We start from the raw sequence: 23,166 nt of genomic DNA on the forward strand, positions 1-23,166 counted from the left end.
TAAAAAAGTTGTTGTCTCAAACAAACGCTCAATACTACCCACCCACAGAGCATCCTGATGGGGGGGGGAAATACCCACTTTATCAGTTGTGATGCAGCAAATTCCAAATCGTGGTATCAAGAAGAATTAGTCTAGAGGGAATGTCACCTGCTCAAGTTCGAGAGAGAGTCCCTACGTCTTGTTAGGTCTTAGTAAAATGTTACGAATGCTTTCAAAGTGGATGGAGCTAGATTCTTCTCTTAAAACTCCCAGTTCAAGCCGGAAGAGCAAAGCTGGGTCATGGATCCGATAATTAACTGGTTTGCAAATGACAATCAGCTGGGGGGGGGGGAGGAGGGGCCTCTTGCACCAGCAGCCTCATTTTCCTTATCCAGCTCCCACCCTCATGAGCACCATGAAAAATCTCCCTACACAGCAATGATTCCCGGCTCCCACTGCAGCCTTTTCTAACATTCTCACGAGACTTAATAAAGGGTTTCAGAGATTATAGGCTGTGAAGGACAGAGGACAAAATGACATCATTTCTGCAATAATTACTATACAACATTTGCAGAGAGGCTTTTATGCATTATCCCAAGGCTTCCAAGAAATTTACAGGTCTCATCACAATGTACAATAAGCATGGAAACTGTCAAATTTCGGAGACCAGGTTGGGGGGAAGGAATGAGTCAAGTACAACTTTGCAAGGGTCTCAAATTAATAGATATTCTGCACTTGGGGACTTCAGATAGATTCTATTAGCTCCTATCTGTTCACAGGACCACTACACGTAAGGCAGTCTGACTGAAGACTTTCCACTTCAAAGAAAAATCAAGCACGTGCTCATTTTCCCCAAGTAACACATTAACAGCAGAATTACCTTTTTTTGCTTTCTTCTGCAGTTTCAGTGTATCTGAGGACTTCTTTTTTATCTCTTGGCGAGCTTTTTTATATTCTAAGAGAAAGCAGAATATTGAATAATTTTACCACTTAGCTCAACAGAAAACACTTTAGCAACAGCCACTACTTTCATCACCAAAAGCATAAACTATGACATGCAATAAATAGCTTTACTGGAATACGAAATGATAAAACTCTCGTGAGGACCTTTGACAGCAAAGGGGCTATGAACACAAAAACCAACAAAATGCACTGGGGTCTTTCCCTACAGTATTCATTCATACCAGCTTTGGGGAAACATGGTACCTGGGAACATTTTAATAAAAATTCTAAAATTCACAATTTCTCAGCTTAAGTATCAGGAAATATTTTCAGTATTATCTACTTTCCCAAGGCCCAAATCCACAGTGCTTCAAAGAACCCACGTGGCAAGACGCTGGCCAGATGTTACAATTCAGAAAAGAGCCCCTCAGACTACAGCAGGAGAAACTAGACCGCATGGAAAAGAACTGGGAAAGGCCCAGCTGCTTTATTTTCACATTAGTACCAAGGCCAGACACTGTGGACATGGAGGAGGGGCGGCCCACGTGACTCACATCCCCACCGGCCACTTCCTCTTCCCCCACCAGCCTACACCCACCCTGGACTTTTCCATTTCTGTTGTTGGCATCTCCGTCACCCAGGCATGAACATCTGAAATGACAGTCACCTCTGATACTTCTCTCCTTTGCTACCCTCATCAACTAATCGCCAACTGGACCGGCTCCCACAAAGCCATCCCCGACCTTTCCCTCCCACCAGCCCTGAGCCTATCAGAGCAGGGCTCTCTCTTATATGCTCTTGGTAGCACCTATGAGTCAACTCTTTCCTGTTTCATCTCCTCAGATCTGCCCACACGCTTTCCCTCCACCACACTTACTGCAGGTTGTATGATCCGTGGAGCAAAGTCTCCTGCCCCTTCCGTACCACCAGCACCCCACCCTTCGGCTCCAGGAAGACTGACAGGGGTGGCGTCTGCCTGGACCATTCTGTCCCCAGACCTAGCACATGAGGTACTGAGACCCACTGGTTGAAGGTTAGCTTACATCATTAAAAGTTTGGTTTTCAAAATGTGCTGAAATGCCCTAAGTGCATCTCTGGCATTTAAGCCTGCTGTTACAAATCACTTTTAATTCAGCTGATCACAATTAATGTCACAGAGCGTGATCAGGCTACCCACTGAGTGATGCTTCCTGCCCCAAACCCAGCACTGAGCCCTGCAATGGGATCACTTTTGACCCCTCATCCTCCAACACTGAGATGTCCACAGCAGCAGCGGTGAAAGAGCAGGTCCTCTGGGTGACATCAATGAACCCAGCAGAGGCACAGGCAGCAGCTGGCAACATGCCGCCTGGGACTAATATGCACCTGCCGCCTTGCCCAGTACCTTTTGCGTGGTCTTTATCCAGTTGGTTGGCCACTTTCTTCCATTCTTCCATCTGCTCTTGAAGTGGGTTTATCAGACAGTCGATTAAAGCACTTGTACCAAAGGAGAAAGAGAAGGAGACATTAAACAGACACATTCTGTTGTCAAGGTTTACACTCAGTTGTCAAAACGTACCTGAATCACGATTACCTGAAGCAAGACAAGGCAGCATACTAAGCCCAAGTTCACATCCAAATCCCCCAATTTCACAGCAACCGTGTCCTCAGGAGGTTTTTCAATGACTGCTAAGAAGCTGTACCCGTGACTGGTGGGCGCGACCTCTTCTCATGGCCCCCTTTCTCTATTCCCACACTCTATTAACAAGCAACGCTGCAGATCAGTGGGGTCACACCTCTGGCTGCACAAGGGAACCAGCTGGAGAGCTTTGAAAAGGCGAGGACACCGGGGCCTCACCCCATACCTGATATAAACTTGGAGGGTGGGGGGCCAGCATTACCTTTTTTTAAAAAAGGCCCACATGATTCTGACGTGCATTTAGGATAAGTCATAAATGTAGACTGTGGATAGCCTAGGCAGGATCAGAGGGGTGAGGGGTCTCCAGGTACATCCCTTCTTATTTTGTGCACTCTCTCAGACTGCAGTTAAATGAGTGGAAAGGTAGCTCCCAACAGAGAGGGATCACGAGTCAGGGGAGCCGGGGTTTTTTGTGCAATGGAAGTAGGATCGACCCGATCCTACATTACAGAGATGTTGTTGGGAACTCAGAGAATGCCCATGAACTGTTTGAATGGCACTGGTGAGAACTGCAACAAAGGTATTCTCAGACTGTTTTTTGATGCTGGGCCTCCTGAAAATCTCCAAGCTTTTGGTACCACCCCCTCTTCTCTTACCAGGGTCTAGTGGTAACATGCCCCTCGCAGGCGCATCCTCTGGCCTCACTTCCTCCAGCTCTGTCCAAACCCTCCTTCTGAACAGACACGCTCCCTAACCAGCCTGTGTCCAAGAGCCGCCACCCACCTCATCCCCTGTGTTCCTTCTCCTGTCATTCATCACCGCCTGACACTCTATCAGGTTTATACAGTGTCTGGAGCGTAAGCTTCATGAGTGCAGGATGTGTTTCCTACTCAGGGCTATGCCCTGTACACCTAAGACAATGCCGGCACATAGTAGCTGCTCAATACACAGTGGCTGTTGAACTGGCATCTCTTCATCACTAAAATGGAACGACGTGTCACAGGATGGGCCCCAGAATAGACAAGATGACGTGCGTGGGAGGAGGCGCAGAGGGTGCCTTCACGGGGAGCGCTCCCCAGGGCCGAGGAGGGAAGAAGGAAGCCAGATTTTATCACACACCCCGGCAGGTGCTTTCCACTGCGTGGACGCTGCGTGCATCTGCACAAGAACACTTCAGAGACTACTACGCCCATCTGACAGGGGCTGAGAGCCCAGCCCAAGATTACGGCCTGTCAGCGGCCAGCCCGGGGTTCAAACCTAGGCCCGGGTGACTCCAAGACCAGGTGCTTCCCACGACATCCTGCAGCCTCCTGAGGTGGTCCTGCAAGAGGGTCAGAGGGATTCCACCGTGACAGCCTCTCACGCAACTTGCAATTCACAAAGCAGAGCGGTGCAGAAGTGCTGAATTATGCTGATCTGTTTGGGAGAACGTCCCACTCTCACTGGAACACTGGTGACTGCAGACCCCCGTGCCAGCCACGGCCATTTCTACCCATCCTGGACGCTTGTGAAACAGACAAGAGGCTGGCAGCGTGGAAGGTTCTATGAGCCGCCCCCGCCCTCCTCGGTGGGCCTGGAGGACGTACACAGGTCCCGGGTAACAGGGCGGCAGTGCACGCCTCACTCTCCAGCACGGCAGCTCCTCCTCCTATGAGGTTCCTGCAGGGGTGGGGGACCCAGGGGTCTCAGCAGGGTGCTCGGCGCCTCACACTGATGAAGCGTGAGGAGAGACACAGAGAAGATCCCAGAGCGGGGTGCAGGCTCCATGAGGCAGGGACCCAGGCTGTCTGGTCCTTCACTGGAGCCCCAGGGCCCAGACCACCGTGCGGCAGAGGCCCAGCCAAGTACTTGTTCAGTGAGTGCACAGAGGGACGGGCTGTGACGAGAGATGGGCTGTGGGGATTCAACGTTATGGGAAACCAGTACTGCCTGAGGCGAGTTATGCTCTGTCTCACCGCTTCCTTAACCTGAAATCAGCAAGGGCGTCAGGTCTGGGAGAAACACGGTCCTCACCTGGAAAACTGCCTCAGCTTGGCTTCTATGCTCCGATGCCTCATGCACATCCTGGTTAAGGCCGAGCCAATCTCCCTGGTACCACCTGGAAAAGCAACAGAAGCAAACATGAGGGACAGGAGACAAGTAGGACTCACTCAGGTCCTTAAAGGGACAATGAGAGGATTACAAAACTGGCCAGATTTCACCATGTTATGAAACCCAAGCCACGGTCTCGCAGACTTCTCACCAGGCTTGTGCACACAGACGTAAACAGCTACGTATGGCTACATATCTTGAAATCATCATCAAAACAAAAGCTACCTTTACTATACACAATACCCTCTAATATTTTCTATTGGTTTTTTTTTTTTGGTTTTTAGATGCTGATTGTGACCCAGAAGTTGATTTTACAACCCATTCATGGGTCTGAAAAATACCTCTCAAGGAAGATGATTAAAACAGTATCTGATATTTAGGGGAAAGCTGTAGTTTTACTTTTTCCACTTCTGGCAAAATAATCCTCTTAGCATTACTCAGAACCACCAATGAAGCCACTCCATAAAGCCACATATTCTAGAACACAGGTAACGTACAGAAGAGCAGGGCTAAAGCAAGACGAGAGCAGGGTATGTTTTTTGATGGGTTTGGGTAACGCCAGAAAGAGAAGTCCTCAAACGCAGCAAACGTTGAGTAAACTGAAATACAGCTTAGTGCTCCCGAAATTCTTGTCATACTTTTCCCTTCAGGCACACCCTTTTCTAAGATTATTTTTGAAGTTCCCTTCCTTCCTCCCCTCAGAAACAATGCTTAAATCAGCATTTACTTGGGCGTGGAGGAGGGGAAGTAGACTGTATCTGCAGATGGTCACTCTGCACTAAGCACTGGAAAGCACAATTATAAATGTTATGAAAACACTGGGGCTCATGAAATCGGAGGGAAAAGGGTCCCCAAAACCACTGTGTTTTTTTTAATTTAATTTCTTTTACAGACAAGGCCTTCAAGGGGAAGCACAGGAATTTATGGCAGGTTTAACCAAATCAAGTTAATAGGAAAAAAATTCCCTCCCCTATTAGTACTTGTGACATTATTATGGGCTGTATTTTCCACTCCGCCTTCTCTCCTAGAAATGCCAGTGCGCTGCTTCACTTCCACCTGTTTTCCATTTTATTCTGCAAAACGATCAGGTTTCCAGAACCAAAAAATAAATAGTGGTGATACATATTTAATATTTCTATATTTTATTTCAGTCTGAAAAGAAGTCTTCTGGAGCAATTCTTCCATTCTTCTAAAACAGGGTTGCTCAATCTGAACCCGATTGACACAAAGGGGCAGGACGATTCTTTGTTAGGGGGCCGTCCTTTGCGTTGTAGGATGGTTTGCCGCATCCCTGGCCTCAACCTACCAAAAGCCAGTAGCAGCCCCCCAGCCTGTGATATCCAAAAATGTTTCCAGACAGTACCAAGGGCTCCCTGGGGAGCAAACTCTCCCCCAGTTGAGAAGCACTTCTGTAAAAGAAACTGAGTAAGAATGAAAGGTCATCGGAGGCTGACTTACTAAATGGCCAGAAGTATAAAATGTTGCCCTAGAGCTCCTGGCACCTGTCAGGAGTTAGTGACCACCGGAGCCTCACCATCTACACTGTAGCTTGCACCTCTCCACCCGGGAAAACCAGTAGAGGGCGCTGTTTTCACATGAGCCACTTGCCTTCTGGGCTCATTTCAGGTTCTTAAGCCTTTATTGCTTATAAGCAAGGACGAGGAACACTTAATCCGCAGGGAAATACCTCTTATTTTTCCTGGGCCTTCATTTAATTAAAAGTTAATAACCCGGCCATGCAAGGAAACGGGCACACTCATTCACAGCTGGTAAGAGTGTAAACCAGCACTTTTCTGGAGGAAAAGTTGGCAGCATTTATCAAGAAATGCCTTAAAAACAAGCCCCCTCTTTGACCCAGCAATTCTACCCCTAGAAATTTTACCAGAGGAAACAATTAAGGGTGAGAGCAAATCTTTACCTATGAGGACAGTCACGGAAATGTTGCTTACGGCAGTAAAAACTGGAAATAACATCCCATTCTAGGGAGCAGGTTGAATAGACCCTAGGACACAGCCACACAACGGACGAGCATGCAGTCACCCGAAGTGCTGGAGAGCGATGGTCAGGTCCCAGGAAGTGAGTCGTTTGTAGAGACCTGAGGATGTGCTGGGCCCTGGGATGAGTGCTTTGCACACGTGAGCTCATTTAATCCTCCCAACAAGCCCAGGTGTGCTGGTGTTACTATCATCCCAGACAGGAAGAAAGCTTTCCGTAATTTGGCCAACGTCACCCTAGTAAGTGGGATTCTATCCCAGGCCACATCTACGGAGTCCATGCATGTAACCAGTCAGCACATGGTACTTACTACAGACAAAGGGAGAAGGGAGAGGGCAGAGCCCAAAACACTCCGCTGAGCTAACCTAACTACACACTCTTATGGATGTTGAGGCTTTATGGTCCAGCTCTCAAATTTTTGTTCCTGAGCCTAGAACTGTTGAACTGGCACCACGGGAACTAAGCTCCAATCTTTGCTAAGCTGTTAACACAGAGCTAAGTGACCGAGAGCTGCTTCGTTGATTACCCATGAGTTTGAGTCTCCCCAAAATAAGATTCTGCAGCTGGAAAAGATCACCTCAAAGCTCAGCTCCCTAACCCCATTCCTCTGCTCCCGACTTCTGTCAGCTTCCCAGATATTTTCATACATTGCCACTGGTCATTTATCATCCCCAAGAAAGCCCTAGGCTTCCCAGAGACAGCTGAACTGTGGGATGAGAACAAGCAGTTTCTCAACATGCTGTGTGCAACCCACCACTGTGCTCTGCAGCACAGGGCTTCCTGTGAGAGAAGGAAATGAAGAACCAGAGCAAACTCTCAAATTGCAGTGTCTCTGTCCAAGTGGCACAAGGGCAGGAGACAGGCAGCTGACATCCTCCGTGGACCCCAGGACCCAACCATTAGAATTTGCTGCTGATCTCAGCCACGCAGGGCCCTCTAAAAATAGCTCCATCCATGGATGTGCTTCACAGGGTCTTCTGCTCTTCCTGACCCCTTGCTAAGAACTAGAAAAAAAAAAATCAGCAGGTTTGAAAAAGCTTCAGAGGAAGCTGGCTTTAGTTACAATGCCAGAGCCGACATCTGGAAGAGCTCTGAGCTGACAGAGAGAATATTTATGGAATCAAATGACTGCGATGTACTCAGCAGCTTGCGAGTAAGGACAAGATCTTACTTGTTTTCTGTTTTCCCTGCACCCAGCACTGGTACAGACTGAAGAAACCAACATGGACCACTTGGAGAGCATTTTTTTTGCTATACCTGGAGGTGGAGCAAGGGACTGGGTTTGCCTTTCGTTTAACACATAAGTATTTGTGTATCATCTTTGGCACACAACAGAAGACTCAAAATGAATACAAGATCCTTATTATCTTACAAAAGGTCTATACTGATTCAAGGTCAGCCTGGAGAAACAATGGTGTATTAGTTTTTTTTTAATGGCAGTATAGTTGACTTACTATGTTGTGTTAGTTTCTGGTGTACAGCAAAGTGATTCATATCTATATATTCTTTTTCAGATTCTTCTCCATTATAGGTTATTACAAGATATTGAATGTAGTTCCCTGTGCTATACAGTAGGACCCTGTTGTTTATCTAATTTTCTATTGTTGCTGTAATAAATTATCACAAACTTAAATTTTAATTTTAAATATATTAAATTTATCAATATTTTAATTTAAAGCAGCACACAGCTATTATCTTACAGTTCTGGAAATTGGAAGTCCAAAATCAATTTCTCCAGGCTAAAATCAAGGTGTCAGGAGGGCTTCGTTCCTCTGGAGGCCCAGAGAATCTGTGTCCTTGCCTCTTCCAGCTTCTACCGGCCGCCTGCACTCCTTGGCTCCTGGCACCTTCCCCCACCTTCAAAGTCAGTGTTGTCACAACTTCAGCCTTCTCTAACCTCTGCTTCTGTCCTCACATCTTCTCTGACTCTGATCCTCCTTCCTCCTTCTTATAAGAACTCTTGTGCTGTACTGGACCCACCTTAATAATTCAAGATAATCTCCCCCATCTCAAGATCCTTAGCTGAATCATATCTGCAAAGCCCCTTTTGTCACGTACAGTAACATATTCACAGGTTCTGGGGTTGAGGACGTGGGTGTTTGGGGGGGCATTATTCTGCCTACCAAAGATGAATAGGAGTTGTTAATTTGGGGAGAGGGCAAGGGGCACTATGGTCCACTCTCCAGAGTCCATCTATTCCTCCCCAGAGGATTAATCAGGGCCAATGATCGAATGCCATCCCCTTTGGCAGTGGCTGGTTCAGGGATGAGACAAAGATGGAGAGGTTGATGGGGAGGCCTTTGGGGAAAATGTCCCTATGTCCCTGATCTTTTTTTTTTTTAATAAATTAATTAATTTATTTTTGGCTGTGTTGGGTCTTCGTTGCTGTGCATGGGCTTCAGTAGTTGTGGCACACGGGCTCAGTAGTTGCGGCACATGGGCTCTAGAGCGCGGGCTCAGTAGTTGTGGCGCACAGGCTTAGTTGCTCTGCGGCATGTGGGATCTTCCCAGACCAGGGCTCAAACCCACGTGCCCTGCATTGGCAGGAGGATTCTTAACCACTGCACCACCAGGGAAGTCCCAAAAATGTTCCTGATCTTAAGAGCAACACACCGAAGAGACCCCACAGGTCATGAACTGGAAGCAGGCGGCCCAGCTGCTGTGGTCAGCCAGCTTTCTGGCCGTGGGGACACCTGCCTTAGGAGGAGGCCCGTCCTGTGGACAAAAACACAGAAGGAGCCCGAGTCTCCAGTGACCTCGCTGGGCTGCCAAATTAACACAGTGGGGAGCCTGCTCTCCTGGACCTGGGGCTCCTGTTTTGCAAATTCACACATCTCCTTATTTTTAAAGCAACTTTGATTTGGTTCTCTCTTTTGCCAGTTTAAAGAAGACGGAAGGGAGCAACAGCCTCGTGCTTCCTCACAGCACCAGGAACCACCCCGTGGCCAAAAGAAATACTAAGTCCATCACTCGCTGCTGAGAAAGGCACAGATACTTTATGGCAAAAATCTTCATTCTTTTCAGTGTGATACACGTTAAGAATTTTCTCCCATAACAAGCAAAGGTTTTTATGATAAATTAGTACAAAATCAGCTGACGATCAAAACTGGGGGATCTGCAAAGGAGATGATCAGTGGAAAGAAAGAAGTAAAAAGCCTAGAGGTTAGACTATCAAAGTATGAACATGGGGGCAGAATACGATGAGTTTTGCACATGAAGACACAAATTCCACAAACATTTATTCAGTATTGTATTAGTTTCCTAGGGCTGCTGTAACAAAGTACCCCAAACTGGTTGGTTTAAAACAACCAAAATTTACTGTCTCACCATTCTGGAGGTTAGAAGTCCCAAAACCAAGGTGTCGGCAGGGCCCTGCTCCCTCTGAAAGCTGCAGGGGAAGAATTCTTCCCTGCCTCTTCCTAGCTCTGGTGGTTGCTGGCAATCCACAGCTGGTAGATGCGTCACTCCAGTCTCTGCGTCTGTCTACACATGGCAATTTCCCCGTGTGTCCGTCTTCACGTGAGACATATGCGAAGGCATTCTCTTCTCTGCCTGTATCTGTGTCCAAATTTCTTTCTTCTTGTAAAGACACCAGTTGTATTGGATTAGGGCCTACCCTAACGACCTCATGTTAACTTGATTACACCTGCAAAGACTTTATGTCCAACTGAGGTCACATTCACAGGTACCGAGTTAGAATGCAAATTGTCTTTTTGGGGGGAATACAACACACCCCATAATAAGTATCTACCATACAACAAGGATTAAAGTCATTCCAAAGATGACAGAGACCTAGCCCTGGAGGGGCTCACAGACTGGCTGGGGGATTGCTATGAAATGGTGCAGGGAATGATTGTTGCAGCAACCCTATGACGTAGGTACTATTGTCCGCATCGTATAAATGGAAAAAACTGAGGCTCTGCCTGGTTAACTAACTGGCTGAGGGCCACAGAACTGGTAAGCGGTAGAGCTAAGATCCAAGCCCTGCTTTTACAGATACCGACAGGCTCTCTCCCACCGTGACAAGCTGGAGGCATTCCCCACCGAGGACAAAGAGACACATTAAAGTCCCCAACATAATACACACCTTTTAATGCCTATTGGGGGAGGACACAGGCAGCGGGGGGATAAGGAGAGGAGAGCCACTGACCCACTGTTCCTTCCCCCCGCAAAGCCTGACATGGCTACACCCTCCAGACTGCCACCTGCCACGGTGGCTTTGCAGACAGAGGTGGGCCGGTGGCATCCATCTAGTGGCATCGCCCATCCCTCCATGCTGCCTCACTTGCAGGTGGCGTCCATCTCCCCACGCAGCGGAGGACTAATGGACAGGCCATCCTGGGGTTTACAGTGTGCAGGTGGTGAACGAGGCCTGAAAAGCTGTTCTTTCAGGCTTGGCTTCTGCTGCAGGAGGGGTCGGGGCTGGAGGAAGCGAGCTGTAAGAAGTGCCCAGGTGGAACGCACGGCTGCGATAAGGTGCTGTGCGTCTTGGCCACCCCTCTGAGCGCCAGTGTTGTTGGGAGGCTAAGTAAGCATCAGACGGCACCCCTGGGACGGGAAAGTGCTCTCTGAAACCTCTGCAGGGGAGAGGGTCACAGGCACAGGCCCACCCAGGGCAGGTCCTGACCTCAGCACTGCTGACATTTTGGACCAGATCCGTCTTTGCTGAGGGAGCTGTCCTGGGCACTGCAGGCTGTTTTGGTTAGCCCTCCTCCGCGCAAGTCAAGTCGACCAGGAATGTCTCCAGACATTGTCAATCGGCCCCTGGGTGCAAAATTGCCCCCGTTACGAAGCACTGGCCTAGGGGAACATGTGTCCACCCACGAGGAGGGTCGCTGACTCCGGGCCGGACCTCGGGAAGCCTCAGCTGACACTGTCACGGCAGCTGCTATGGGAGCTATTAGCTGGCTGCCCACCCCCAGCTTCACAGCCTCAGACAGGCAACTCCTGTCCCCACAATGAAGAAAAGACTCCACTTGCCACTAGAGACACACTGATTTCAGAATACGAAATTGACATTCCCCACAAAGTCAATAGGCACAAACTCCCTCACCCACAGACTTAGGGACACAGGAATTCAACCAGAGGCAGGATGTGTTCAAGTCCAGAATAGGAGAATACCCAAAGGATTACGAAAGAGCCCAAAGCCCACGGCAGGCAGAATCTAAGCACAGAAGTCCCACCATCTGTATGGTTAGGAGAACTCCTCTGTGAGGCCAACAAGAGGCAGGGGAGTAAGACACTGACCTCAAACCACTCAATGACTTGTGACTTCTCCCTGGACACCAGCCAGCGATGCACTGTCAGCCCAAAGCGTCTCTGAAAATCTGTGACTCTGGACACCAAACAGGCACCAAGCACACCTAACCTGACAGGCGCTCTCTCTCTCTGTGGATATGTGAAACTGCCTGCTGCACCCAGTTGTTTATAAGTTTAAAAGCTCTGGGGCTTCCCTGGTGGCGCAGTGGTTGGGAGTCCGCCTGCCGATGCAGGGGACGCGGGTTTGTGCCCCCGTCCGGGAGGATCCCACATGCCGCGGAGCGGCTGGGCCCGTGAGCCATGGCCGCTGAGCCTGCGTGTCCGGAGCCTGTGCTCCGCAACGGGAGAGGCCACAACAGTGGACACCCCTGTACCGCAAAAAAAAAAAAAGTTCTAAGAGAGGTGGCCATGTTCCCAGGCACATAACCACCAAACATACCAAACATCAAATACAACTATAGGTTGCCCCGTGACATATTTTTATCAGAAATCTTTTTCCAAAACATATGTTTATCCACACCCAATCTTACCTGTTGAGGTGTAAGTGGGCCCCCTCGCCTGTCCATTGACCCCCAAAAGAGTCCTGGGGGCACCTTAGCAGCTGTATCCCACCCTCTCTCTCCTCCGTGCCACACACCTGGGTGACAGGCAGACCCTAAGCTGCCTGCAAGCCGCAGAGCGTCCCAAGCAGCCGCTTTCCCACTGTGGCTGGTTTGGAATCTTAGCACAAACTCCTTGGCATCTCCCGAATTAGCGCGAGGGTCAGGAGGAAAAGCAGTAGAGCCGAAGGGTTAAGAGCTTGGCTCTGAAATCAGACCATGTGGATTCAAAGCCCAGCTCCCCCCGTTTACCAACTGCGTGACCTTGGGAAGGGTCTAACTTGCTTAGATTCAAATGCTGATGACTGTACTCCAAAACAATGGTTATGCCTATTGGGGTTTCATGTCATCTTTGTTGCATACAAACACCACATCCCAAATGCATCATCTGTAATTTCCAGCTGGGGCTTCTTGTGAAACAATCTGAGGTATCCTAGATTTTTGTTTTGTTTTGTTTTGTTTTGTTTTTTACGATTTTTGTCCCCGATCTTTTACAACTGCCTCATCCATATTTAATTCGATGGCAATATATATATATATTTTGAAAAGCAACTTACTTTTATCTTTCTAAACATTCCACTTATTCTGCAGAAACAACCAATCTTGATTTTCACACTCCTATCCCAAAGATTTAGGTACCTTATAATTAAATAATGTAATGACATACAATTGGCATATACAGGTCTGGGAACACACACAACTGACCCTTGGTTAAGCTGACAGCTCAGGGAGAAGAAGTGTGTGGACACAGAGTGAAGCCTACTTAGCTTCGAGCTTGTTGCAGGCAGGGGTTGGTATATTTTATAGAGAAAATAAAGAGCCCTGGTTGCATCGATGGGCCAATTAAGTAGGACTTTGATGTAGCAATAATCGGCCAAGTCCTACAAAAGGGCGAAGGCCAGAGTAATTAACTCAGGCCTGGTTGGAGTGTCCATCCACAGTGACGCGTTAGCCAGCGTGTGAGAGCCCTCACTTCTCCCGCATGTAATATCGCCCTTCCCCGAGGAGCTAGCTAATGGGTACACAGAAGGCAAGGTAAGAGTCCACAGGAACAAAGCCAGAATTGTTCCGCTGGGGCTCAGGGTGGGCCGCCCCCAAATATGCCATACTGGCAAATTGATTATTTTGAATTAAAGTTACTTAAGAAATGGCCAATGCAAGAGAGACACTCTGACCCTCCTTTCTGTCTCCCTGAAAGCAGGAAAGACATCTCTCATGTGAAAGGTGCCCTCCCTGCATCTGAAAAGTAGAAGGACACCCTTTTGGCCAGAGAGGGGGAATGTGGGCCAAGTAACCTTGTTACTCCTTTCGTTTACTACGCCAAAACCAAACTCTGTTCAGATTCTTCCCTAATTGGGCACACAAAACCTACATTTGTTTGTCCTGTCAATTTCTTACAAATTTATCGTGTTTTTTGTCTAAAAAGTCTCAAAGTTGCCTGCTCTGGCCCTTTTGTTGGTCCCATTTCTATGAGACCTCCACGCACACGAATTAAAATGTGTATCTTTTTCTCCTGCTAATCTGTCTTGGGTCAATGTTATTATTAGTGCAGCCACAAGAACTCAAGATAGGTAGAGGGGGCACCTTCCACCTCTTTGACAGTTCCTTCTTCCCTAACATCTTCGAAGACCAAAGGCCAAGAAGGAGTAAGTCCAGAGGGCCCGCCGGGGAAGGATCTCCTCCTTACCAGCAGTTATGCACCAACCAAGTGGTCACTGGATGGAACTCAAAGCTGTAGCGCTGAGAGGTTCACGGTCAAGCAACTGCAGTGAGCCCATCTCTCGGTGGTCCCCACCTTCCTGGCTAACCAGCTTAAAGGTGCCCCCAGCCCGAGATCTCTCTTCGTTGTTTACTTTCATGTCACAAAGCTCAAGACCGTTGTGTCATCAGCCTCCTGCTAACAAAGAATGGAAAGGAAAGTTCCTATGGAATCCAGGACCACTTCCGCAATGACCTGCGTCAGGTTGTGGGTTCAGCAAACAAGGAAAGAATGTCTCACTCTCCTTCCTCTCAAGCCCCTGCTCTCAGAGCCCAGAACCCTGACGGCACCTTGACGGCAGGCAAGAGGGCTGCCTGGGCTGCGCATCACGGGAGCCACGTCTGCGTGTACCAGCCGCCACTCTGGCCGTCCCGGCGGGCACACCATCTGCCAGCCCGGGGGGTGCCGGGGGCCCCCACGGTTCCACAGCCGCCACGCCAGCGTCACGCCTGACGGTGAAGCCAGTGTGCTCGGGGATGCTTTCATTTCACAAGCTTAAGTGCTGGTACACAGACTGCGAGAGGCAGAGTGAGAACGTCTCAAAGTGGCACCTGGGTGTGAGGCTGAATTCTAAGAATAAAGAAGGGAACTCAATTCTGATGTCCGAAGAGACTCAACCATGACACCCAGCTAACAAAGACCACACTTTTCCCAAATGTTCAGTCCAAGGGACCGAGTCCAAAAGGCCATTAGATGGACCCCTACAGTGAGACCAACAACAGGGTCAGCAGGGAGGCCTCGGGCACTCCAGGCAGGGGACCAGCAGGACCTCAGGGGGAGGCTGGCACACCTGCTTGAGGTTCCAGGCAGCGGATCTTCCAGGTGACCTCCAGGCTGGATTAGATGAGCCCCCTTTACCGCTGTAAGAAAAATGATCTAATGGCATCTGGGATGCTGGAAGAGAGACAAGGGGCGTTCCTACATTCCACAAACACTACTGTGTTCGATGCTACTGTGGTCTGACTCTTGGACTGTCAGCAGAGGAGACAACCCCTGCCCTCCTGGGATGCAGCTCATCTAAACTCGGAAGCCACAGATTTCAGGGTGACCTTAGGGCTGGGAGGTGCCTCGGAAAACTCACGAGGCAACAAACCAGTGGTTCCTTACTGCTCGGCACCCAACGCTTGCCTTTAACGAGCAGAGAAGCTCCAGATGCCCCCCCAGGAGTCCCTCACTCACTGCCGTTTCTCTTGCTCAGGGAAATGCATCCGTGTCCTTCACTGTGTCCCTGTGAGAAGGCTGGTTCCTGGCGGGGGCGCTGTCATTTTCATTAAAGGTCTAAGGAGGCACTCAGGGTATTAAGAATATCAAAAAACCAAACTGTTTCTTCTGGCTTCCTCAGCATTTTATTTTTATTCTTGGGCGCAGACAGATGGACAGCATTGAGGTGGTATCATTTAATGCCCTGCATCTGTCTGACTACAGGGAGGGAAGGGAAAGGGACAAACAACTAGTTCCTGGTATTACGAGTTACCATACAGACCATCTATCATTTATATCGGCCACTCAGTAGAGACACTGGTCATCCATAAATCACTGAAGAGTATCCAGATACCTCATGCTAGTCCTTAAAATGGTTTCAATACTATCCAAACATTTCTGTATGTGCTATTTAAACCACCGAAATATTCTTGCAACAAATACACGATCTGATTTCAAGGAAACGAACGAATGAGAAACATGAGTAATATTTTAAGCAGTGGAAGGATCTGTCCCTTTGTCTTCAGAGGGTTACTTAGGACAAAAGTGGAAAAACTTAAAAGATTTTCAAAAATAAACCCGGAAAGCTCCTGGACAAAGGAAGCCTGACTTCCCTTTTGCTACAATGGCAGTTCTAACCTGCGTCCATCCTCAAGGAAGAGAAAAACATGCAGAGTTTCCCGTTCAGAAACTGTACTCTTGGGCTACTGTATGTGGCTGAGATGTGTGGGACAATCCAGCTGGTGTTCATGGGGCACCTACTACTGCGCATGCAGCAAATGCTGGGCACAGGTTTCGGGAAGATGCCCTTGTGCCCACACCCGGGGCGGAAGATACCGCAAACTGTTATCAGCTGACAATCTTTCAGCCAATCTCACACTTCGCAGCTTCTCCCACTTCACGACTTTTCAAAAAGCAGAGGAAACAAGAAAGAAAGAAAGAAAGAAAAAACTACACACAGTCCCACCACCATCTGGTGGCTTCAGACCAGCAAGCACGAGATTCTGGCATGCACGGTACTGGCAGCCACAAAGACCAACATTCCTCTCCTTATGTTGCTATTTCAAAAGCAAAGTGAGACTGGTAATATGGAAACACAAAAACACAGACACGCTCGCACTTCTAGGAAAAACCCTGGTAGGAGCAAAGGCATTCCGACAGGGACTCTTCTCCACCTTCACTTCTGATGGAATGGCGCCTGGCTGAAAAGTACTACGGGAGTGTCACCTGGGAAATGCCGCCGGCTCCCCGACATCTGCCACCATGAACTCCCGCTGCCAGGGTCTGCCTCTGCTGTATGGGTGCAGAAAGATGCTCTGGCTGGAGCCAGGCCTGAGCAACTCGAGGACGCCAACACACGCCAGCAAAGCAGATGTGGGTTGATGTGCAAAACCGCACGTCGATTTCTTAGCTCATGAAATTGAACTGTCAGGCAGATAAGATGCTCACAGCCACTGATCTGAGCATTACCTCCCAGGCGGCTTTCAGGGATAAATCTCAAGATGGCTTGAGGAATATGGAAGCAGAGGAGGGCAGTTCGTGTTTTAGGGGCCAGAGTTAAGAGCCTGAGGCACCCATCTCCCCCAAACGGTTGAGACCCCAGAAATGATGCCTCTTTAGCTACTCCTCTGGCTCTGCTTCTGTAGGTGACCCAGACCCCTCGTGACAGAGATTAGCCTTAGGACAGTTTATCCTAAAACCTCCAGTATCTAGAGTCAGGTTACCCTTGTGTGCTGCTGGCCTAAGAGCTACTCTACTCTTTTAAGGGGCTTCTATACCTCCCTGAACTACGCCAGAATGTGCTGGCTTTACCATCTCTCAGGAAGCAATCTTGCTGCTTTCCAAATTATTAAGAGCAGCTACCATTTGCTGAGCGTTGGCAATCTAACAGGCACTTGTAAGCACACTGTATTCAATTTTTTAAATCTCATGATACTCCTTCCACAGGTATCATTGTAAGGTAAGGATTATTAGCCTCATTTTACAGATGAGGACAAGGGTGCTCAGAGAAGTTAAGTAATTTGCCCACGGTTGCACAGGAGAATTCAGGACTTGCATCCAGGGCTGGGTCCATAGTTAGAACTTTTAACCATCTGTGAAGACATCTCATTGTTGCTAACATGTACCAACATATTTGGTGGATGAGAAGTTGGGTTTTTGCTCTCCAGCCCCATCCTGTGATTGAAGGAAAATAAAAACCCTGCCACCCAGACATCTGTGTTATCAGCCAGACTCACACTGCCGCCACTTCAACTGTGTGTGAGCGGGCTGGTCTGCATGCAAGGCCCTGGGATCAGGTGGGCATGGGCTGTCTCAGCACGCCTCACCTCCTGCAAGCTTCCTGTGGCACTAGGGTGCTATTTATTCGCTATTATTTGTGCAGAGGACCCTTCCCTACTTGCCAGAAGACTCCTTCCCCAAATCACCCTTTCAGCTACTGACCCATCCCAGGAAGGGCCGCTGAAGTATCGTTTCCCACAAACTGCCATCCCTGCTTAGCTGAATTCAGCATCCCTTGGTCTTCTACAAACACTGTGTTTCTCATAAAACAGCACCTAAAGTGCATATCTTTGGACATAGTAGGTGCTCAACAAACCTGCCTAAGTGGGACCTGGCAGATAGGCCAAGCTTCAAGTTCTAGGCCCGTAACACTGGCTCTTCCCAATTCTCTTAGTACATCTCCCTCCTCCCCATTCTTTTCTCCATCCCTACTCCACACCCCACCCATCCCTGTAATAAGGAACCCATCAGGAGAGGTTAAGATTTAAGATTCCAAGGGAAAAGTGGTTGCACTTAGGCCGAGACTACACCCGTGGCACTGGAAATGCAGTCAAGAGTTCCCTTTTGTAGCTAACTTCCTAGCCAAATTCACTTAAGATCATTCAAACAGACTTAATTACCATCCTAGTGTTTTCTTCCCCTCAGTTTCTATTTCGAGTCGTACCTTCCCCCAGCGGTTTCTGAATGAATGTTTGGATGGTTTCTGACCTAAGAGTAACTGAAATTCTAACCCTGGTACAGCCAACAGGAGGCTGACTCTTACAGCCAAACCGAGAAAGCAGGTCTAAGGCTCCAGGTGGCAAGAAAGCAGCACCGTGACACAACCAACGTGTCCTTAGGACCCTACAAGCCAGGCCAGCCCTGACCTCCCATCCTCCATCCAGGGTGCAAACTGGTTTTAGTTCCTAGCTCCCCAACTGAGTCTCAAGGTCAAGCAGTAGTAATGTGGGTCCAAAAACTACTCCTCTCCCTGATTCCCTGAGAACTCCACCACCACGCAGACCGTGGCAGGTGAAATGCAGGTGGACCAGGTGCCCTGGACAGGGAGGACAGACACGTGGAACGTGACTGTTCACCGTGTTGCACGCCCATAGGACACGGGGGTTTTGCTGGGACAGGCTGCTGCTGGTGAAGCTTCCCCACCCCTGCCAGGTGTCTTCCTGCCAACAGAGAAACGGCAACTCTGGGTCCAGAGAAAAGAGGAGGCTTTGGGAGCATCAGACAACGTTTGAGGGCAAAGTGGCTCAATGGAAGCTGAGAGCGGGTCACAGAGTGGTCCTCGGTTCCCATTGGCCTCCATCCCTCCCCATGCCTGGGACAATAAGAAGCCTGCAGAGAACTCAGTATAAAAAGGTGGACGAAAAAAGAAAAAAAAAAAAAAAAAAAAGGTGGACATGGGGCTTCCCTGGTGGTGCAGTGGTTGAGAGTCCACCTGCCAATGCAGGGGACATGGGTTCGTGCCCCGGTCCGGGAAGATCTCACATGCCGCGGAGCGGCTGGGCCCGTGAGCCATGGCCGCTGAGCCTGCGCGTCCGGAGCCTGTGCTCCGCAACGGGAGAGGCCACAACGTGAGAGGCCCGCGTACTGGGGAAAAAAAAAAAAAAAGGTGGGTGTGGAGTAATGTTTCTCCTCTGCCTTGCACAGGACTAGAAGCTCAAAGGCCTCCAGCACTGGCACTTAAGGATGGGATAATGGAGGGAAGGAGCGAATAAGGGGGCCGGGGCCAGATGATCACTAGCTCACCTCCCCGTTCCCATGCATATATACACGTCGTCACACTTGTAGCGCTGTCCTGGGTTTACTACTTCTTGGGCCTGTTTCCCCCACTGATAGGGGACCTCCAGTGACAGTTTCTGAACCACCCCTGAATTCCCAGTGTCTGGCAAGATACATGACCCATCTTTGACTCAACAGATATTTTGCAGATAAAGGAAACCAAAAAAAGCAAAAAAAAAAAAAAAAAAAGAAAGAAAGAAAAGTTTAATAATTGGATAATATCCTATTCTGAAGAGCTGAGCTAAATGTGAGCTCCCAGGAGAGGCTGCTAAGAGGTTGTTTTTGAGTGTTAGACTCACCCCTGGATCCACGCTGCCATGATGTGAAGACAAAAGGGAACAGGGGTTCTGGATGGAAAAGCTGTGAATTCTGGGAGTCCTGCCTGGTTTAAGGTTCAATATCGTCTAGGGAAAGAGCATCATACCTAAATGCTAATTTGATAAAGAATATTTAGTCCAATGTTTGGCTATTCTGCCAACCTTTCAAATGAAATATCTGAGCACCTACTACATGCAAGCCGTTGAGGAATCATAGAGGGTGAGTCCTCTTCCAGGTAAGAGCTCACACAGAAGAAAAACAAAGAATCGAGTCTTTTTGTTTGAAGATTCGGGGCTGATAATGGACCTCAAAAATCCCCATTAGGATGGAAGAGGGTCCATGAAAATGTTCACAATATTCCGAGCATATTTTTTTTAGAAGATAATTACTAAGAATCTCAGGAAGCTTCAGATCCCCTTATATGCTGTTAGAAAAGCCTTTGCAGGAGCAGCTCTGTTGCCATGACAACAATCACTTGGCTGAGTAGAAAGGAGGACGAGGGACCTACCAGATGGTATTCTCGACAGTCAGCCCTGAGATTTTTTGAAGGCACTTTCTAAAGGACCTTCAGCATCTCGGAGTTACAGAATTTACAAGCTGAATGAGACCTTAGGAGTAACCTAGTTTTTGCAAGTCACCGCAACTTCTCTTTTCTCACCCTTGCCTGAGTTGCCTAGACTCAGCTGAAACATCTCTAGGGCCAGAGACCGTACTCTGCCCCACGTTCATAGGAAGATGGCAGGGAGCTCTCTATCCCCATAATCCTTAGAGTGGAGTGAGCATAGGTTTAGGAAGAGAGGGAGTTATTTGAAGAAACCTTCCCTCCCCAGGCAGAAGGTTTGGGTAAAGCATTCTGGCCTCTTTGGCAATGGCTGCCACCGCTCAGTGAGTCTGAACAAAACAAGAACAGCCATGGAAGGTAGCTCCTCCCAGGTCTTAAGCGCAGAGCTGGTTTCTAATTCCAGCCATCGAGTACTACCTGGAAATTCGTAACTGTCACCTAAACAGAAAGAGTACCAAGGACCCTGGCGGTACTCGGTAAACCACTTAGGAGGCTGCATATGGCAAAAACATAACCACATGGCTTCTCTCCACCTGCTGTATACACAGCGCACACGTGTGCGTGCACATGCACACAAACCCACCACGATGTGCCTCTTTACTCACCCTGCAGAGCATCATTGAGGATGGCTTCTCCCAGGGCCCTGGTCATTTTTTGAGATGAATGCATGTGGATTCTTAGGTAACTCCCAGGGGGACACATTTATGTAGACCAGGATTGGGAGAAGAGGACAGGGTGAGCTGGGGGGATTGCAGGGTAAGTAATTCATAAAAGTGGGTGCAAGCCTTACTGAAGGGGAAAACCCACACCTCGCCCACATGTGCTGCTATGAGAAGCGGCACAGCCTGCAGAGGAGCCTTCCAGATCAAGCCAACGTGAAGAAGCGACCTCCAGGCATCTCCTGACCCCACCCCCATCATGGTGAGGTACCAAGACAGCAGGTGCCCGGGAAGCTCTCCTAGGTGCCTGCTTCCATTCTGTCCGCAGCTTCCTTCAATTCACTGTGCCCTGCACCTCACCACTTCCCAGATGGCTCTGGACACCATCTGTATCTTCCAACAGACACTCTGGGCCAGTGCAGCGGTACCTGGGACCACCACCATGAAGCAAGCTTAATGGCTCATTTCATATGCGAAAGAGTCAGAAAAGTGTAAAGGAAAGAATCTATTTTTAAACTCCAGTGTACTTGGCGCCTTATAAAGAATGTCTACCATCCCAAAAGAAGACTTTGAAAAAATGAAAAAGATTTGCATGACCTACAGTACTCTCCCTGATACCAGACACCCAAGTGGGCTTATTTTCACAGGAACAGATTTGACATGAAGACAGCACCAGTGAGCAGGGGTCTCCCCAAAAGGCTGCCATGCAGCCCCCCCAGGGTTTGCCACCAACGTTTCCAATCAGGAACCCAGCACTCCTTCGGTGAAGAACCCAGCAAACCATCTTGCTAGTACTCCATCGGCAAACTTTTAAGTTTGAGGCAGGAATTAACTCCAGTAAGAATCCGTGTCGATTCTGTGAGCATCCCAGAGAGATGGCATTACACCACTCCAAACCAGTGGTGACAACTGGGGGAGACAAAGGCAGAGAGCGGCTCCCAACCAGAAGGCGGAGGAGAAAGAGGGTGGGACAGGCAGGCGTAGGCTCGTTCCTGGTCCACAGAAAGAGCTGGCCCTCCCCCTCTGCGGGCCTGTCAGCCAAGTTTCCAGAGGACCACGCAGGGCCGCAGGAAATGGTACAGGCGGACAGCCATGAGGTAAGAATGGCTCTGTGTCCGGATGGCTGAAAAGACCAGCTCCCAGCCCTGGAGAGGCTGGTTTATTTTAGGAGACAATTACCAGTTATTACAAAGCTGAAACTGACCATTCAGGTAGAAGTCTTAGCATTGGGGATCTTCTGGTTCCAAGCAAGAAAACAGGAAAAGCTATGACATTTGAATGAGGCCAAGTATAAAGAGTGTGTCTGTGTGCATCTGTGTGTCTGGGTGTCTATGAGAGACAGATACAGACACGAGTGAACCCAAGAGTAGGGACAGGTTAAGGCACCTGACAATACTGAACCACTAGGTTAACACAGAATTGTATTCAGCCCACAGACAAGCATTCAAAAGCAGATTAAGAACTGCTTAAAAAAAGAGAGAGACTAAAGAAACCCAATTTTCTTATTTTTTAAGGTCAAAAGACTGAGACCCATCTGGTGGATTAATAAGCCCAGGACACCCACCAGCCAGCTGAGTGCCCCACCAGAGAAACAACCAAACCCCATATGCAGGCTATTTCTCTAATTTCTTTCTTCGGGAAACAGGGAGAAGGGAACCCTAGGGAACGTTTCTCTGGCCCTGGAGAGATGGCCTGTTACTGAACGCCTGAGACGGACAGTAACAGGCCCAGTCGAGCACGAATCTAGACGCAGGCCCTCGGGTACACCACCTCTCAGCTAGCGCAGGGCAAGCCAGCCAAGCAGCAGTGTCCCACCAAGGTCCAGAACTGGGTTCAGGTCTTGGACATCTCTCATCACTGTTCCAGCTCTCCCTCCAACCAATGGTATAACCTTGGGTGATACCCACTCTGAACCTCAGTTTCCTCCTCAGACGGTAACTCCTCCACAGACCCACTGAGTGAGATAATCCAAGCAGGATGCTGAGCACCAGGCCCTGTGCGGACGGAGTTAAGTATATGCAACACGTACTTGCTAGTAACATTCAAAACTGCAGCTCTGGGCTTCCCTGGTGGCGCAGTGGTTGAGAGTCCGCCTGCCGATGCAGGGGACACGGGTTTGTGCCCCGGTC

At 48.9% G+C, this 23,166-nt stretch overlaps 1 protein-coding gene across 4 annotated transcripts in view; it reads right to left on the reverse strand.

Annotated features, from left to right (window-relative positions):
• The window catches only part of MTSS1 (MTSS I-BAR domain containing 1), a 165,044-nt gene that overhangs the window by 32,264 nt on the left and 109,614 nt on the right, over positions 1 to 23,166 (reverse strand). For all 4 annotated transcript variants that reach the window (XM_082858902.1, XM_082858903.1, XM_082858901.1 and 1 more), the window contains 3 exons: positions 4,553 to 4,637; positions 2,306 to 2,397; positions 860 to 934 (listed from right to left, as the gene is read on the reverse strand). In XM_082858902.1, the coding sequence (XP_082715028.1) occupies positions 860 to 934; positions 2,306 to 2,397; positions 4,553 to 4,637 (252 nt within the window). The remainder of the gene's footprint in view (positions 1 to 859; positions 935 to 2,305; positions 2,398 to 4,552; positions 4,638 to 23,166) is intronic.

The sequence above is a fragment of the Leucopleurus acutus genome, assembly GCF_964270905.1.
Source record: "Leucopleurus acutus genome assembly, chromosome: 17".
In the NCBI taxonomy this organism is placed as follows: Eukaryota; Metazoa; Chordata; class Mammalia; order Artiodactyla; family Delphinidae; genus Leucopleurus; species Leucopleurus acutus.